We start from the raw sequence: 17,548 nt of genomic DNA, 5'->3' as shown, positions 1-17,548 counted from the left end.
GGTCGCAATTCTTCTGCTTGCTGATCGGATACACCGCGCTTGCAAGCTCCCTACCACCGCTCTCCTAGTGGTGGCGATGCCGATTAGCAGTGTCACTCGGCTTCACCTCGTCACGGCTCTAGCTAGTCCCTAGTTCTTGTGGTTCCCCCTCTTGTTGCTCCTCCTGGCTCTAGTGAATCCAAGTGGTCTTCCCCCCTGGATCTGGCCATGTGGCGATGCCAAATGGCAATGCCGCTCAACTTCTTTGCCTCATCACGGCTCTAGCTAGTCCCTAATTCTTGTGGTTCCCCCTCTTGTTGCTCCTCCTGGCTCTAGTGAATCCAAGTGGTCTTCCCCCCTGGATCTAGCCATTTCTCTGCCAGAGGCGGAGGAGAAAGACAAAGAAAAAGTTATTGATGATGATGTTGTTGATGGTTGGACTATTCCTAGCCCTCCTATCAATCCCAAAGATTCTTGGGGTTATAATGATCGTTATGATCCACCTCCCCCGACTGGCACTACTCTAGCGGTCTAAGAGAGCTGCTTACATGTTTTTTTGATGAATAGTTGTTGATTCCGACTTCGGCCGTGTGAACTCTCATGGGGTGATCTTGTATCCCCCAGCCCCCTTTTTGTGAATTTGTAACTAGTATTAATTTATTAATAGAAAGGGACTATTAATCAAAAATAAATAAAATATTGATCAAATCTGTCAACAAACATAGATCGAAAATAAATACCAAAAGAAAATATGTTTTAAAAGTATTGAGGGAAAATGCATCATTATATTATTAGAAAGCGCAATGAATAATTTTTAGTTACAAGTGCTACTTGTCAAATAATAACAATAGCATTGGACGATAGCTATAAATTTGAGACTATCATTATCTACCTTATCAGGCAGAAACCAATTATAGCTAATCTTTCAAATAATATCATTTGTGCCCAAAATTAGAGTGGTGAAAATAAAACAACTTAAAGACATTAGAATTGCATCCTGCTCAATAGTCACCTCAACGTTTACAAGATTGATCAAGTTATCTGAGATTAAGTGAGGAGATATGAAACCTTCCAAAACTACTAAATCATAAAATTACAAGCATGGATTAAAAAAATCCATATAAATATTTCAATATTTCACAGTTATACCAGGAAGTTTTAGGGGTTTCCTTATAAAAATACACAATCAACATAAAATTGCACACCAACTGCTGCTTGGCTAGAGTTAATCACTACTGAAAGCTTGAGATGGACTCCGATCAGACCTTGCCTGATAAACCAAAGAAACAATGAATATTTGTTAATCAAAACTTGGGAGGATCATGCCAACTTATATCATTAGAATACAAGATAAATTTGGAGTGCTATTTTTAAAACACAGTGAATGAAATAAAGGCCTAGAACCATAAGTAAAGGAAATCATGAAAGGCTCTGGTTCTGGTGATGGTTTTGGCCCTTGGGTAAACTAACAAGAAACAAAATTGATCATTAAATTAATAAAGCAACCATAGCAGCAACTGATCACAAATTCAAAATAGCATGCATTCCACTACGATACATACCGAACCTGGAGGTATCCTGGACCTGGATATGGACCTGCACTTCACAACCAAAAAGAATTAAAAAGAACATTTGCTTCTAGAAAAGATGGAGAAACACTTAAGCAGTGTACCATCGTTTTACTACAAAGAATAACCTGGACAATGGTCATGGATGAGAATGAGTGTGAACGTTTGGACAAAGAACTATAATGTAACCTAGAACCAGATTGACTTCTGGCTAAGTTGCTCCAAAACCAAAAAGTTTATTCCTTAAAAAACAAAATCTGAAATAACTTTGCCCCAACAGTTATTTAATGATGTAGTTGAATTATGTAGGACAGACCTATGGCTCCTGCTTCGACTTCTGATAGGACTTTGGCTTTGGCTCCAGCTCCTCGACCTGTTCTTTCTTCTGCTTTGAGTGTGACTGTAATTCCTACTACTTGACCTACTCCTGCTCCTGCTCCTGCTGTAACTGCGGCTACAGCTTCTTGAAACACTACTATTAGACTCATAACATTCGACCTGATATAAATAAATATAAAAAATAACATCAGTAGCAGCTATTATACAAAGGCTATATGTATATGTAACAATATTATGGTAGTAAATTTCAGGAATGTGAAAATCTTTAAAAATATGTATACCCGTATATAACACCGAGCAAATGGATTTCTGAACTCAGAATCATCAAGCTTTCTGATCTGCTAAGTTTTGAAAGCTCATTCATGTTAAACAAGGACTTCAAAGGAGATTTTCACTTACTGTGCTGTAAATCAAATGTGTCTACATAATTACTAACAAGAGTCCAGACGAAATGAATCCAACTTACAGCATATTTCATGTCCTCGTAGTTAGTGTAGTCCACAATTCCAATTGTACCTAAGTAGCAGCAAAACCCACCAAATATAAATATAATCCAGAGTACAACAATCCACGCAACACTCCAAGAAACATAATTGCATACCAAGCACTCCATTGAAAATAATAGTAATCCCACAGAATATCGATAATTCGAAGGCCATTTTTTCAGGAACTAAGGATCATAAGCTATGCTAGGTTTTCTTCCTCTGGTTGAGCTTTTGGCACCCAACCTCTTCAGGTGCATCTTTTCACATAGGTTGTTTTTGGTTTTTTAATTATTAATTTATGAGCAATGTTCTGGGGAATTTCTCCCCTCTCCATATCTTCTGTCCTACCAATTCAGATATACTATTAGGAAACAGATCTTTAGTTTCAGATAAAGAGGTGGAGGCTTCCATACTGCACCAGCTAGGAGAAAGATGGCTCCCCCAGGAAATTCCTACAGCCATTACATACCAGCAACAGAAACAAATCCTAAGAATGTATCATCATCATGGACATGCCTAATCTGCAGATTATGGGGAGCTCAGCTCCCATAAAAGATCCGCATTTATGAGCCAGACATTTCCTTGGTGTTTGCTAAAGGCTATTTCACAACTGGTCTTGCTAAGAGATAAGGTCTTTGGAGAGGTCCACTTTTTCTTCAGAAATGCAGGTCTCTTAATGAAACACTAGCACCTGGGTTTCAAACCCAATGAGAAACCACCCAGTTATAACCATGATACAGATCAGACCATATACTTTACCACAGGAGTTTTGCTCCAAATATTCAAGTCATAATCAACTTCTGATGAAGGCCATATTAATATATAAGCTTAGTTGCCAGTTCCTGACACGAATCTGATTCGGGCAAGTGAATCGGATCCCTGGATTAGGGATTTTTTTTTCCCAATTATGATTCGTGGAGGATTCATGCATATATATAAAAGAGAAATATACATAGTTCTAAAACTAAATCATTTCATAGTATGAATCTATGATTCTAGTATGCATCTATAAATCTAGTATACTTGATCAATGATAATTAATCTATTTTCACGATTATAAAGAAAATCAACACATTCACATTGAATTACTGAAAGTGAGAGTTTGTAACATTCAAAATATAGATCATTAAACTTAAAGTTTGTAACATGATTTACTCAAGCGTCAAGAGTCAAGACTAAAGTTTTTCATTTAATCATCAAATGGATTTTCAAGAAAATCCGCATCAGAGGGGTACTGATGAGCTGCAAGTGTTGCATTTGTATCAGTAGAAGAACCCAAACCACTAGTAGTAGAGGGGATTGTAAACTCATAATCCTCCTCATTATCCACATCAATCAAAGTGGATCTAGCAAGATCCCAGATGCTCATATCTAAATCAGGAGTCTCGGGTGCTACATCCCAAAGCTTTTTGGGCCCCTTGTATATTGGATCCTTCCGTGACAACAACTGCAAATTGTTGTGAATGAACACAAGTTCTTCTGATTTTCTTGGAGACAAACGGTTGTGTTTGACTAAGTGAATAAAAGGAGTAAGTACTCCAATTCCGCTCAGCTATAGAAGAGCTAGCAACCCAAAGAGAAATTAAAAAAATTCAATACAACAATCAAGATAAATAAATTAAATAATAAATCAAGCAATTGAAAGTGTTAACCTTAAGGTTAATAAATCAACTTTAGGTGATAGGACCTTTATGGCAAGAGGTTGGAGGTACATGAAAGCTTGCTCATGAAAGTACCACCATTTGATGGCATCCATCCTGCTTTGGTCTGCTATGGCAATAGGGTGGAAATTCTCACATGAGATGAAGGCAGCAAATTCACTCCTCACAATTGCCCCAATCTCTGAATCTTGGAATATTTTAGCTGCCCTCTTATACCCATTTGCAACCTCTAGATCTCTAAATGGTAGCACTCTACCTGGAAGGCGAAGTACATCTACACTATAGTACCTGGGGATAACAAAAGACAATTGAACACTATCAAATATCAATAGCACAAACCTTGGATAAAATAAGCACAAGCATTTGATAAGAACTACAGTACCTCAGGGATAGAGCATATGCAAGGAGGTGCAAATGTGTAGTCATCTTGTTCCATCGATGATGAACAATTGTTACCACTTTCTTGCAAAGGGTGTCCTCAAGATCATTCTCCCTCCTCTATATGACCTAGGATATGAGATATGAATAATAATTATAATTAGTGAATTTGTCAATTTAAACTTTAGAATCTAGATATCTTTCAAATAAAAAATTCATCTAAAAGAGTTTAGAACTTATCATTTTAAATTTTTCCAACATAGTGTCCATGGAATCATAAATATCCCCAATGCATGGCTCATCACTGTTTGTAAAGCGAAGCATTGCCATTATTGGATTGGTGACTGTTGATGCGAGTTTTGTATCACTTACATAACATATTAGTAATTGAACATTTGATATGGAGTATCAAACATACAATTCCTCTCTTGAAAAGTTATTACTCATGAAGACATAAGCAATAGCTCCAATGTTCCTTACACCGTTGGATACTCACTCAGTTTTATCGATGTGATTTGCTGGTAATCATGTAGGCGGCCTTACGCTATTCATTCGAGGATGACTTGGACTTTGGTGGAATGATGGAGATGACTCGGTTTGTAAAATGTGCAAAGGCAAATAATGTTGATGATGGGGGTGATGGAGGATGTGTCTGCCAATGATGATGTTGATGGGAAAGCAATGGTTGTGGAAGGTGAATGGATGAGTTCTATCACTTAACTTACTTCTCTAAGCTTCGACTACCCAACTACTCACTATTCTACTCCTACCTATGAATGGAAGGTTAGCAAATGGGCAGGGATCGAACCTAATCAAAGCTGACCAGCGGCCTCACTTCCACAGGTGCAATGATTCAAAGGAATGATAAACTAGTTTACCACACAAAGCTTCCAAACTAGCCGCTAGGATGCTAGTGGTCTAGTACTGATCCCTATCAAACATTTACCAACGCTACCATACAACTATTCATCTACTTTAACCTCACTTAAACAACTTCAAATGAAACCAACTTTAACAACTTGAAAAGAAATCTAAGTAAGTGGAAGTAGAAAACATGCAATAACACCCAATGTTCTTGATCAACATGCCAATCGCAACAATGAAAAAGAGAGCATTTCGGTATTATCTTCGCAAGAATTTCTCTGACACTTTACAAATGAGAGCAAATGGCCTTTTATAGGGGCCAGAAATACAACGGACAATGGAGATCAAAACAAGATCAACGATCCAGATTGGATCCTCAAAACCCTAATTAGGGTTGCCACCCCATCAGCCAATGAGAAGCTGCCACCTCATCAATGGACCAATGAAAAAAGTGCAAAAAGTGGCAACCAATGAGAAGGCACCAAAATGGTGGCCAATCAGAAATAGACACTTGTCCTATTTTAGAAGAAAGGGAAATTGCCACTTGGGCTTACATCAAATGATCTTCTAATATAAATCTTCTCTTTTCTTTCATTTTCTTAGCTAAGGCAATGAGCTTAGCTAGCCTTTCATTAACTTCTCCCATAGGAGGATAGGGTGTGTGCTTTGCCCTGAGTTCCGCTGACTTCGCCACGCCACTTGCTGCTTGTAGTATCCTTTCGTGATCCTTCTCATATTCTTTCTCAAATCCAATAAAAGCATTGAGAGAGGAAAGGGTGCCCAAATGCTTTTTCTTGATAGCAACCTTTCCCAACTCATCCAACTTCGATCCAAAATCTGTCTCATTGACGTCTTCTTTGCCAAGGGGGATTGTCCTTCCTTTAGTCTGTCCCTCATCCGTATCATGTCCACTGTGCAGATATTGGTGTCGGTTATTCACTTCATTTTCGAGAAGAAGTTTTGCGCGTCATATCCTCTTTGTCTTTCTTAGTGTTCGCCCACTTGGGATTCTTACTTGCACTATCATCCTCCATGCTCGTCGCCTTATTACAGGATGGTAGAGTGGTGGACCAAAAGGCAAGAAAAACCAAACGGAGCAATCCTTAGACTAGAACGAAAGATGGATGTCAGCTTAAGCACTCCTTGCAACTCTAGATGATGAAAATTCACCTTAACTAGTAAACTTACAGCGACTTTTCAAAACCTAGGATATGACTTTCAAGAAGTTCAAATCCCTTTGCAAATAAAAATTTACACTCCTAAAACTATCCAACACTTGCCTTCTATGCAAAAATCAAACTTTCATATGTATCTCTTCTCCCAAAAAAATTGCCAAAATCTGGTATAAAAATGCAGTCCTAAGAAGGAAAAAATCAGACCTTCACCATGAATTGCTCAAAAATCAGAATCATATCTGCCTCAATAAAATGCCAAGAATGGAAAATTTTGCCTTCGTCTCAAATTCGCCCATGCATGAAGTCTAAAATCTGCCCAAAATGCTACCTAGGGCACAAATCGCAGCCCACAAATGGAGGAAAAAACCACCAAAATATGCAAGAATCTGCCCACAAGAAAAATCGCCAAGCTCTGAAAATGGAGAAATGCAAGCAAAAATTGCCCAAGCATGCAAAAAACTGCCTTCCACTAAATTCGCCTCCACAAAATTCGCCCAAGTCTGGAAAAAATCTGCTCCTCCACAAAATTTGCCCACATGGAGAGGAAGAAATTATTTGTGAAAATGAAATGGCTCCAACCCAATCATGCAAAAAACTGCCTTCCACTAAATTCGCCTCCACAAAATTCGCCCAAGTCTGGAAAAAATCTGCTCCTCCACAAAATTCGCCCACGTGGAGAGGAAGAAATGATTTGTGAAAATGAAATGGGGAGGAGACTTCCTTTATAGCCAATTTTCTTTCTACATAAAGCTGGCCTACATGGTCTAGGAGAAAACAAAAAAACAAAAATTAAAATCAAGTTAAGGCCCACAATTAAATACTTAGCTCAAAAAAATTAATTTTGCCATAAGAAAATTGCACCTTTAAATTTACCAATTAGCTCCAATTGCAAAACGAAATTAAATGGCCTTGAGGGTGTTAAATATTTCCATTTAATGAGGGTTTAGTAATTGATACATCATTAAATTTGGATTTTGGGTAACCAAAAGTCATTTTTTCAATATTAAATTACCAAATTCATTAAAAACTAAAAAACTTTCAAGGCAATTTTAATCCAATTAAAGCCAATTTTTGCAATTTTCCACCAAATCGATTTTGCCAAGCTAAAAATTAAAAAATTAAAATTGCATTTAGAACCAAAAATTGATTTTTTACACTTTTCCTCAACAAAATTAAAAAAATTTCACCAAAGAAAAATTTGAGATTTTCCAAAAACTTAAGTCTAATTGAAATTTCTCTTTTGAGAATTATCCAAATTTACAGAGTTAAAACCAAATTTTCAAAAGAAAACGTCTAAGTACAAAATTCACAACTTTATCCTACCAAGTTGAAATTAACTTAGAAAATTATTCGGCCTAAGGATAAAATTGATAGCTCTGAAAAATCAAGTTAAGAAAACTGGGTGAAAATAAGCTAAGCCTCCCCATATCTGTCCTGAAGGTGCCAAGGCGTGACATTTTCAAAACTCAAAAGATTTTGGGCAATCCAAAAATTTGCCGAGGTGATTAAAAGAAAAAAGGGGTCCCCAAAATTTAGGGCGATGTGTGAAAACCTCACAACATCTGGCGACTCCACGAGTGAAATGTTCCTGAACGTTTCAAGAATAAAACAACTTAGAACAAAAAATCTCAGGATGGTTTATCCGAAAACCTACTTAACGACAAGCACTCAACGAGGGAAAGAACTCTCAAGTTGAACCTAAGCTCTTTGACCATAAGTTACTCACATGTGTGCAAATGATTTATTCCCCGCTCGACAAGAACTCAATAATCTCTTAGATCCTTTGAACTTAGCTGTTATAATATCCTTACTTCAAAAGCAACCTAGATAGAGCCCCGCTGCCAGTCAGGCGTCTATAGCCCCGACAGAGTTATCATTGCGGCACCACAATCATGGTTCTACCTTTAGTGATTATTTTTATAGCACCGGTAGAGATGATTGCACACCCTTGAACCAAATTTCATCTTTATTTTCACTTTGATACTGCTTTTTCTCTTTTCTCATGATATTTTCTCTTTTCTTTCTTTTTCTTCTCAATCTTTTGTTTGGTTTGCAAGCAATGAAGCTTGCGGAGGGTTTGGAAGACCACAGTGGTGCTGAAGCAGGTGTATGAATTTTACTAAGTCCAATTTCACTTTGAAACATCAACAACTCAGAGCAATTAAGTGTGAGTAGAATGTTGTAACCATGCCAGAGATAACTTAAGAACCTCTATCAAGTCTAACCCAAATTTAGTACAAGTCCTACCATAGACCAATGACTAAGCACATCCTTTAACCTTTGAACATTGTTAAATGTATTCGAGAAATGAACAAGGCAAACTCTGTTTTGTCACCAAAAATGTAAAATCTACACACCTCGCCCATGAGTGACAGCATGTACCCCCCTTTGCACTTGCAAAAGGCCCAAAACCAAAACGCTCTCTAAGGAAGGAAGCTAAAAGATTTCAAGTCAAATGACCTGATGCAAATCAAATTCGAGCTCCCTCACAACATCTAAACTAAACAACTAAAATGAAAACTACCCTTAAAAATTGAAAGGGAAACTACTCTAAACCCTTGGGCCAAATGGTCCAAGACAAACCTACCCTATGTACAAAAAAGGGCTCCGGGTGGAGTCCTAGGCTTGGAAATAATGCTTGAGGAATTGTCCATTGACGGGCAATGGGACATCCTCGCTAGTGAGTGTCTTTAGTCTAAACACATTATCTCCGATGATCTCGGCTATCTGGAAAGGACCCTTCCATAGTTTGTCGAATTTGTCATGTTGTCCCTTCCTTTCATGGGCTTTGTCCCAATATAAGACCAAGTTTGAAATCCTAAAGGCCTTATTTTGTACTCTCCTATCGAACCAACATTTCACTACCCCTTGATGTTTTGCAAATTTATCTAGAGCTTCATCTCTCTTCTCATCCAATTGCATCAGTTGAGTCAACCTAGCCTGGACTCGGTCTTCATTCTCATCATAGTGCTCCTGTATGAACCTCAAAGTTGGAATTTTCAATTGGATCGAGAATACAGGATCTTGTCCATAAACCAAATAATAAGGTGTGTTTCCTATGGACTCTTTCACTCTAGTTCTATCTGCCCACAAGGCGTATCTTAGTTGCGTGTGCCAATCTTTTGGGTTCCTATCTAAGAGTTTTCCAATCACGGTCAGAAGGTTCTTATTTGTAGATTCTACTAGGCCATTACCCTGGGGATAATAACCTAATGAAAATTTTAAAATAACCCCATGGTTAAATGCCCAAGTATGAAATTTCAAAGAAGTAAAAGCAGAACCATTATCACATACAAAAGCAGAAGGACAACCAAACCTGGTGGTGATCTTTTCCTCTAAGAACTTAATGACGATCTCAGCAGTACAATTCTTGAAAGCTTGGGCTTCTAACCACCTAGTACAGTAGTCAGTTGCGGTTAGAATATACCTGTGTTGTGCTGAGGAAGGTGGATTGATGGGACCAATGAAGTCAAGTCCCCACATTGCGAAAGGTCTCACCTCAATGATTGGCCACAAAGGCATCGTTGGGTTTCTCTGTCTCTTCACTGCAGTTTGGCAAACATGACAAGTCTTCACATGCTCGTGAGTGTCTTTGAACAAAGTTGGCCAATAGTATCCGGCTCTTAGTATCCAATGTGTTGCGGCCAAATCTGATCCATGTCCTGTTCCCCATTTGTCATGAAAATGTTCTAAAATGTTCCTTGCTTCTTCCTTTCCAACGCATCTCAAATATACTCCCTCATGATTCCTCTTGTACAACACTGCTCCTTGTAGCATGTATTTTCTGCTCTTAAATCTTAGCACCCATTTCTGCATTGGGTTCAAATGTGAAGGACATCGGTGATTTAAAAAATAGTTGATTATGTCTTGGTATCATTCATTGGGATGTACCTCCTCCAACTCATAAACTTGTTGTACAAGTCCAGGTCCTTCTGATGCTATGGTCTGCGCTAATTGTTGTCCTCTGACTAGTTTCATTGGTTGGATCTCTATGTCATATTCCTGAATAATGGCGACCCACTTGCCTCTTCTTTCTCCAAGTTCACTTTGCATTAACAAAGTCTTTACTGCTATGTCTGGCACGATTGCGTGTACTTTTCTTCTCAAGATGTAATGCCTGAATTTCTTTACCACTTTCACCAAGGCATAGGCTTGTTTCTCCACATTTGGGTAGTTCAATTCGGCCCCCCTGAAAGGTGCACTCATGAACACAATCGGATGCTCTTCACCTTCCTTATTCTTCTATGTTAGAATGCCGCACATGCGTGATCAGAGGCAAAAGAATATATGATGAATGGCCTCTCATAATCTAGGCTTACCAGGACTGGTGCATTGATAATAGCATGTTTTATTTCCTCAAATGCCCTGTTCGCTACTAGAGTCCAATCTACTTTTCCATCCTTCTTCAACATGCCATTCATCGGTTTCACAATCTCAGCAAACGCAAATATGAACTTCCTCACGAAGTTGACCTTTCCAAAGAAAGATTTGAGCTATTTCTTGCTACCTGGTACGCCAAGTTTGGAAATTGCTTCCACCCTCTCTAGATCTATCATTATAACTTTTTCTGAAATCACATCCCAGAAGCTTCCCTTCGATAACTCCAAACATACATTTCTTCGGATTCAAGGAGATCCCAAACCTTTTACATCTTGTGAAAACTTTCCTTAAGTCCATTATGTGATCCTCTCTGTTCTTTGAAAATACTATTATGTCATCTATGTAAATGATAATGCATTTATCTTTTAAGTCCTTGAAGGCATAGTCCATAGCTCTTTGAAATGTTGCGCCGGCATTAATCAAGCCAAAAGCCATCCTTCTATATGCAAGTGTTCCCCATTTCGTGGTGAATGTCGTTTTCAATCTGTCTTCTTCTTTAACTATCACTTAATTGCATCCGGAGTATCCATCCATAAATGACATCATTTTAGCTCCGTTTACAATCTGCAAAACCTCATCTAATGATGGCAATGGGTAATTGTCCTTTTCTGATGCTCTATTCAGTTTCTGAAATCCACACACAACCTTATTTCTCCATTCTTCTTTCTGACTGGGACAAGATTGGCGACCCACGTTGAGTGTCTCACTGGGAAGATGATTCGTGCATCAAGCAGCTTCTTCACTTCTTGATATATCAATGGTTCTAACAAAGGGTTGACCGGCCTTTGTCGCTGACTGAATGGCTTACTCCCTTCCTTCAGTGGAATCGTGTGTGTAATGATGGTGGGGTCATATGTCTTCAAATCCTCATATCCCCAGGCAAGCATGTCAGGGAATTCCCTCATCAAATTCAAGATGTCTACTTTCTCCTTAGGTGTACAAACTTTTCCAATGTGGACAATCTTGGGACAATCTTCTGTTCCCAAATTAACCTTTTCACACTCATCAACTCCTGTAGGTTGATACTGCGTTTTGTGGAATTGGTCCATGTCAAATATTCTTTCTAGTTCAATCATTCCTTTTGGAATAGTGTTGGTCTTTAGGCTCATAATTCCTTCGGTGTCAATCTTCGCTTCTTCATCCACTTCGCCATCTATGCTCTGTGTTGTGAAGATATCTGAATTGGTCAAGAATTTTAGAATATGCCTATCATCTTCGAACACTTGGAAATTCTTGACATTGTCTGGTACTGATGGAACCAATGCCAATTCCACTCTAAACTTCTTCAAGCCATCCAACTTTATTGGTGCTAGCGAGCTTGCAGTCTGTGCGAGGGCATTTGCCACCTGATTGTACGCTCTACAGCTGAACTTGATGTTGAAGGCATCCAAGCTTTCTACCAAATCCCAGACTCAATTTCTATAATTCTTCAACCTCTTGTCATGGCAAGCGAAATTTTGCTTTATCTGTTCAATTATTAGATATGAGTCCCCTAGTACATGAAGTATTTTGGCACCTTTCTTAATAGCACACAACAAGCCTAGAATCAATGCTTCATATTCTGCCATGTTGTTGGTGCATGGGAATTGCAATCTATGTGCCTCCAAATATGTTGCCCCTGTTTTGCTGACTAGCTCGAACCCGGCTCCGGCTCCTTGCTTGGTTTTGGAGCCATCGAACCTTAGGGTCCATACTCCATTTCTTTCTAAATACTTTTCCTCTTGTAAATTCTTCGAATTATTTGATTCATCATTTTCTCTCATTTCTTCATCTGGCGGTGTAACTTGTTTCATCTTTTCTTCCATCAAGCTACTTTCAGCTTCCTCTACTCGTTGAATCTCAACTTTTTGTTTGCCATGTTGATTCTCATGTTTTAGGGCCCCTGGGATCCTCTTTTCCACTTGTTCTAATGCCACTATACACAAAGAGCAAGATAATTCCGAGTGGAATGCATTGTGAATTCTGCACCAGTTGGGTAATAATAAGTCTCTTACTGGCATTTGGTCACCCAACTCCATCCCTTGTTGCACAGTTCTAGTCTCGAAATTCTTGAACTTTTCAAACATGCCTTCGCCCTCATCGGACGTTTTCTTCGCTCATGATGTTCATAGTCAATACTTCTACTTTCTTTGATCTGTAGGTGCTCATATTTGTTTCCACGAACAATATTTCATTTGGTTCGTCCTTTTTTGTGATTGTCAATCTCAACCTCGGGGTACTGTCAATTCTGATTTGATTGGCTAGTCCCCTCCATGGGAGCCACATGTGAGAGAAGTTCGTTGCCATATATCCATTCAATCTTCTAGCCCAATCTCTACCTAGGATCAATCCATAGGTATCGGCCACATCTACCACGGAAATGTCTACCATGTGTTCCATTCTTGGATCAGATGCCAACTTTATATGTATGTTATGTAGCTCACCCACTATTGGTACTTCTGTTTTATCCAATTGAGTAACTCTTCTATTGGAGCCCAAAGGCGTAACTCCTAATCTTTTGCAAATGTTCAAAGGCATAACGTTACTTGATGCTCCTGAATCTATTAAGCAATTGTGAAGCAATTTCCCGAACATCCTTACTGATAGCAAAAATGGGGTTGGCTCATCTTTTCCTTGGTAATACACTACGGGTGTCTTATGTACTTCTTTTGGCTTCACTCCAAAATCTGTTGGCTGAGCAGCCTCTTCTTTCTTCACTTTTTCTTTATTGTTTATCGAGTCCTGATTCCTCTAAGTTTGTTGTTCTATAGGTGTTGATCCTTGAGCCACGTAAACTGGTTGAGGTCCCGGTTGTCTGTTGAATTCATTGATGTCACCATATGCAATTTCCTATGTAGAACTTCCTATTTCTCCAGATGGAATGTCTTGAGATGAATTTGTCATATTTTCCCCTGAAGCATCTCGGATTACATGCACCGGATTAGGAGACCTCCCTGAGTTTGTGTTGTTGCACCTTGAGTGCAGAATCCTTGTGATTTATTATCTTTCAAACTATCAAGGAACGTGTCTCTAATCTTTGCTACCTTCAATAATTTGAACAAAGGGAGACTGATTTTAACCTTCTTCATCTCCTCTGTCATGCTTTGTCCTAATCTCTTCAACTCTTCATTGTTCATGGCATTGTTTCCAGTCCTTCCTTTAATTGTTTCTTGTGTCGACTAGGCATTTTGCATTCTTTGAGTACCTTGATTGTTTTTCTGTGTGTTTTGTTGAAAGCTCGGTTGTCCATTCCCACTGCCAAGGTTGCCTTGTCTGTTTTCAGGTGCATCCCTCGAAGGATTCGATATGTTATTCGCATCTGGGTGTGGAGGCATATTGAAATTGTTTGGGGGTATGGAAGATGTGAAGGGTCCGTCATTTCTCCTATTGTTCCTCTGATAAAACCTAGCATTGCTAATCGGTTGTTGAAATGTTTGGTTCCCTCCTGTTCCTTGAACTAAAACAGTATCTTCCAAAGGTGGGAAAGAAAAATCCGACCCATTGTCATACCTTTCTAATCTACTACCTCATCAACTGGTCCACTTGCTAACTCAGGAGGGAATTTCCCTTGGGGTTCTTCATAAGCCTCAAATTCTGGTGAGAATGAAAACTCCTCGAAAGTCAGACATTGATCATATCCTGGGGAAGGGACAATCTCATACCCTGTAACATTAACATCTTGTTGGTTACTTGATTCATCTATTATGTTTTGGAACAGGTTAGATGCTCTCTTGAATTCTGCACATGCTAACTCCGAATGTTGATTTGTCTCATGGAATCTGCAATACTTGGACATGGCGGACTCAGCCAAGAATATTCGGTCCACTAGTCTATTATCTACTGAAGCTTGATTATCAAGTGGCGACACCACATTTCCATTGTTTGGACCCGTATTCCAAGTTCTTCTCTAGTTGGACTGATTGTTGTATCCTTGGTCTTGTGACTGATTATTACCTTGATAGTTATTGTTTTGGTAGTTCCTTTGATAACTACCACCTTGGTTATTCCTTTGGTAGTCTCTGTCTTGGTAATTTCTTTGATAGCCTCCTTGATAACCTCCACCTTGATTAGGGTAATTATTCCCTTGATTGTTTCTTTGGGAACTTTGGAGTTGGTTGTTCTGGTTTCTCAAATGGGTGACTTCCGTAGATAGTTTCTTGACTTGGTCAATCAATTCTTTCATCTCATCCTTCTCTTCTTGCGTCCTCGTGGAGGAACTCGCTCCTTGTATATAAACTGGTACCAATGGCGGTGCTTGAGATAATGGAGGCCCGGGTGTACTACTAACTGATTTGCAAGCGCCTGGTATGCAAGCTGTGGAATCGGATTATTTGGGTATCTTGCACCTTGGGGTTCCATTCCTTGTTGACCTAATTGCCTTCCTATCTCAATTGCCTTAGTGTAGGCTTCAGTTAATGTTGTGGGAGTAGGATTCGCCATTCTTGTTAACATAGTTGTCTGGTTGTCTAAGGCACTGTAGTATGCTTCCAATCCACCAGCCTCTGTCATTGTGTAAGGGGCTTGCAATCGTGTGTAAGCCTTATGGAAGCGATCATTGAAGGAACTCATCGTCTCTCTATCATGCCTCCTTATGTCCACAAACCTTCTATGTAACTCCAGTGGTATGATGGGCATACCAAACTTTGCGAGAAAGGCGTCCTTGAGTTGAACCCATCCTCTTATTGATGATGTTGGTAAGTTGACAAACCAGTAATAAGGTTCTTCACTTAGTGAATAAGGAAAAATTCTACACGCGACATCTTCCTCTCGAATTCTTCTATTACACAATGCCTCTTGGAATACCTTGAAATGCTCGTCCGTTGTACGATTAGGATCACTGACAAAAAACTTGAAGCAGAATACTGAGGCATTCTTTGGTAGATCATGGTATTGTTGGAATAAGAGTGGTGAGGCATTGTTTTGGATCCATGGTGGTTGACCCATTGTTGGTTGATTGATCTGAGCTCAAACTGGTTGATTGACTAGGGTTTGAATTGGTGGGTTAACTTGAACTTGAACCGGTGGACTACTTGGAGCTTGGACTGGTAGACTGCTTGAAGCTTGGACTGGTAGACTACTTGAGGGGCTAGCTAAGTTTGAGGTATCAGCCCCCCGACGATTTCTTGGTTTCTTGGGAGATTCTAACACAAGTAAGTCTTCCTCTTGGTGTGGTGTATTTCTCAATATCCTCTGCCTCTTATCAGATATCAGTCTTTCAAATCTTTCAGGGGAAAAAGATCCAATCTTTCTATCCAGCTTGAAAATGATTCCAACCTAATTGTCTATAATTCGAGTTCTCTTCAACAATAGCTTGAGCTTGTCTTTGTGCTTTCCTTTCTCTCTTAAGCTTCCTTTCCAATTCTCTTTGGCGTTCTAACCTCTTTTGAATTCTCCTTTCAATAGCTCTTGCTTTTCTTTCCTCTTGATTTAACACGTCAACGGTGTCCAGGTACTCTCTAGTGTTCTCACTTTCCTCCCAAGCAGTTGAGCACAAACTTGCTACAATGTGATCTTGAAGCGTTCTCCAAGTTGCTCTAGGCTGATTTGATCTAGGCAGCACCATTCTTCTTCATAATTAAATGCCAACAAATCTTTAAAAAAAAAATTGGGCCCTCCTTCTAGCGCCAGATAATGTTGATGCGAGTTTTGTATCACTTACATAACATATAGTAATTGAACATTTGATACGGAGCATCAAACATACAACTCCTCTCTTGAAAAGTTATTACTCATGAAGACATAAGCAATAGCTCCAATGTTCATTACACCGTTGGATACTTACTCAGTTTTATCGATGTGATTTGCTGGTAATCACGTAGGCAGTCTTATGCTATTCATTCGAGGATGACTTGGACTTTGGTGGAATGATGGAGATGACTCGATTTGTGAAATGTGCGGAGGCAGATAATGTTGATGATGGTGGTGATGGAGGATGTGTTTGCCAGTGATGATGTTGATGGGAAAGCGATGGTTGTGGAAGGTGAATGGATGAGTTCTATCACTTAACTTACTTCTCTAAGCTTCGACTACCCAACTACTCACTAGTCTACTCCGACCTATGAATGGAAGGTTAGCAAATGGACAAGGATCAAACCTAATGAGCGCTGACCAGCGGCCTCACTTCCATAGGTACAATGATTCAAAGGAATGATAAACTAGTTTACCACACAAAGCTTCCCAACCAGCCACTAGGATGCTAGTGGTCTAGTATTGATCCCTATCAAACATTTACCAACGCTACCATACAACTATTCATCTACTTTAACCTCACTTAAACAACTTCAAATGAAACCATCTTTAACAACTTGAAAAGAAATCTAAGTAAGTGGAAGTAGAAAACATGCAATAACACCCAATGTTCTTGATCAACATGCCAATCGCAACAATGAAAAAGAGAGCATGTTGGTATTATCTTCGCAAGAATTTCTCCGACACTTTACAAATGAGAGCAAATGGCCTTTTATAAGGGCCAAAAATACAACGGAGGATGGAGATCAAAACAAGATCAACGATCCAGATTGGATCCTCAAAACCCTAATTAGGGTTGCCACCCCATCAGCCAATGAGAAGCTGCCACCTCATCAATGGACCAATGAAAGTGCAAAAAGTGGCAACCAATGAGAAGGCACCAAAATGGTGGCCAATCAGAAATAGACACTTGTCCTATTCTAGAAGAAGGGAAATTGCCACTTGGGCTTACATCAAATGATCTTCTAATATAAATCTTCCCTTTTCTTTCA

General features: G+C 39.2%; 2 protein-coding genes across 5 annotated transcripts in view; both read right to left on the bottom strand.

Moving 5' to 3' along the window:
• Positions 1–930: 930 nt before the first annotated feature.
• The window catches only part of LOC149530530 (serine/arginine-rich splicing factor SR34A-like), a 144,797-nt gene continuing 128,179 nt past the window's right edge, over positions 931–17,548 (bottom strand). For all 4 annotated transcript variants that reach the window (XM_089811931.1, XM_089811933.1, XM_089811934.1 and 1 more), the window contains 5 exons: positions 2,353–2,402; positions 2,168–2,224; positions 1,864–2,045; positions 1,542–1,575; positions 931–1,249 (listed from right to left, as the gene is read on the bottom strand). In XM_089811931.1, the coding sequence (XP_089668057.1) occupies positions 1,205–1,249; positions 1,542–1,575; positions 1,864–2,045; positions 2,168–2,224; positions 2,353–2,402 (368 nt within the window). In that variant the 3' untranslated portion in view covers positions 931–1,204. The remainder of the gene's footprint in view (positions 1,250–1,541; positions 1,576–1,863; positions 2,046–2,167; positions 2,225–2,352; positions 2,403–17,548) is intronic.
• On the bottom strand, positions 3,884–4,574 carry LOC149530532 (uncharacterized). The gene is made up of 2 exons (XM_089811935.1): positions 4,415–4,574; positions 3,884–4,320 (listed from the first exon to the last, which is right to left on the bottom strand). Exons 1-2 carry the CDS (start codon positions 4,456–4,458, stop codon positions 4,002–4,004), a joined length of 363 nt encoding a protein of 120 aa, XP_089668061.1. The 5' UTR covers positions 4,459–4,574; the 3' UTR covers positions 3,884–4,001.

Source organism: Cupressus sempervirens, chromosome 11, assembly GCF_028749045.1.
Source record: "Cupressus sempervirens isolate cs-2001-9-10 chromosome 11, ASM2874904v1, whole genome shotgun sequence".
Lineage (NCBI taxonomy): Eukaryota > Viridiplantae > Streptophyta > Pinopsida > Cupressales > Cupressaceae > Cupressus > Cupressus sempervirens.
The sequence above is the reverse complement of the archived record's forward strand: the minus strand, read 5'-3'. Positions and strand labels throughout refer to the sequence as shown.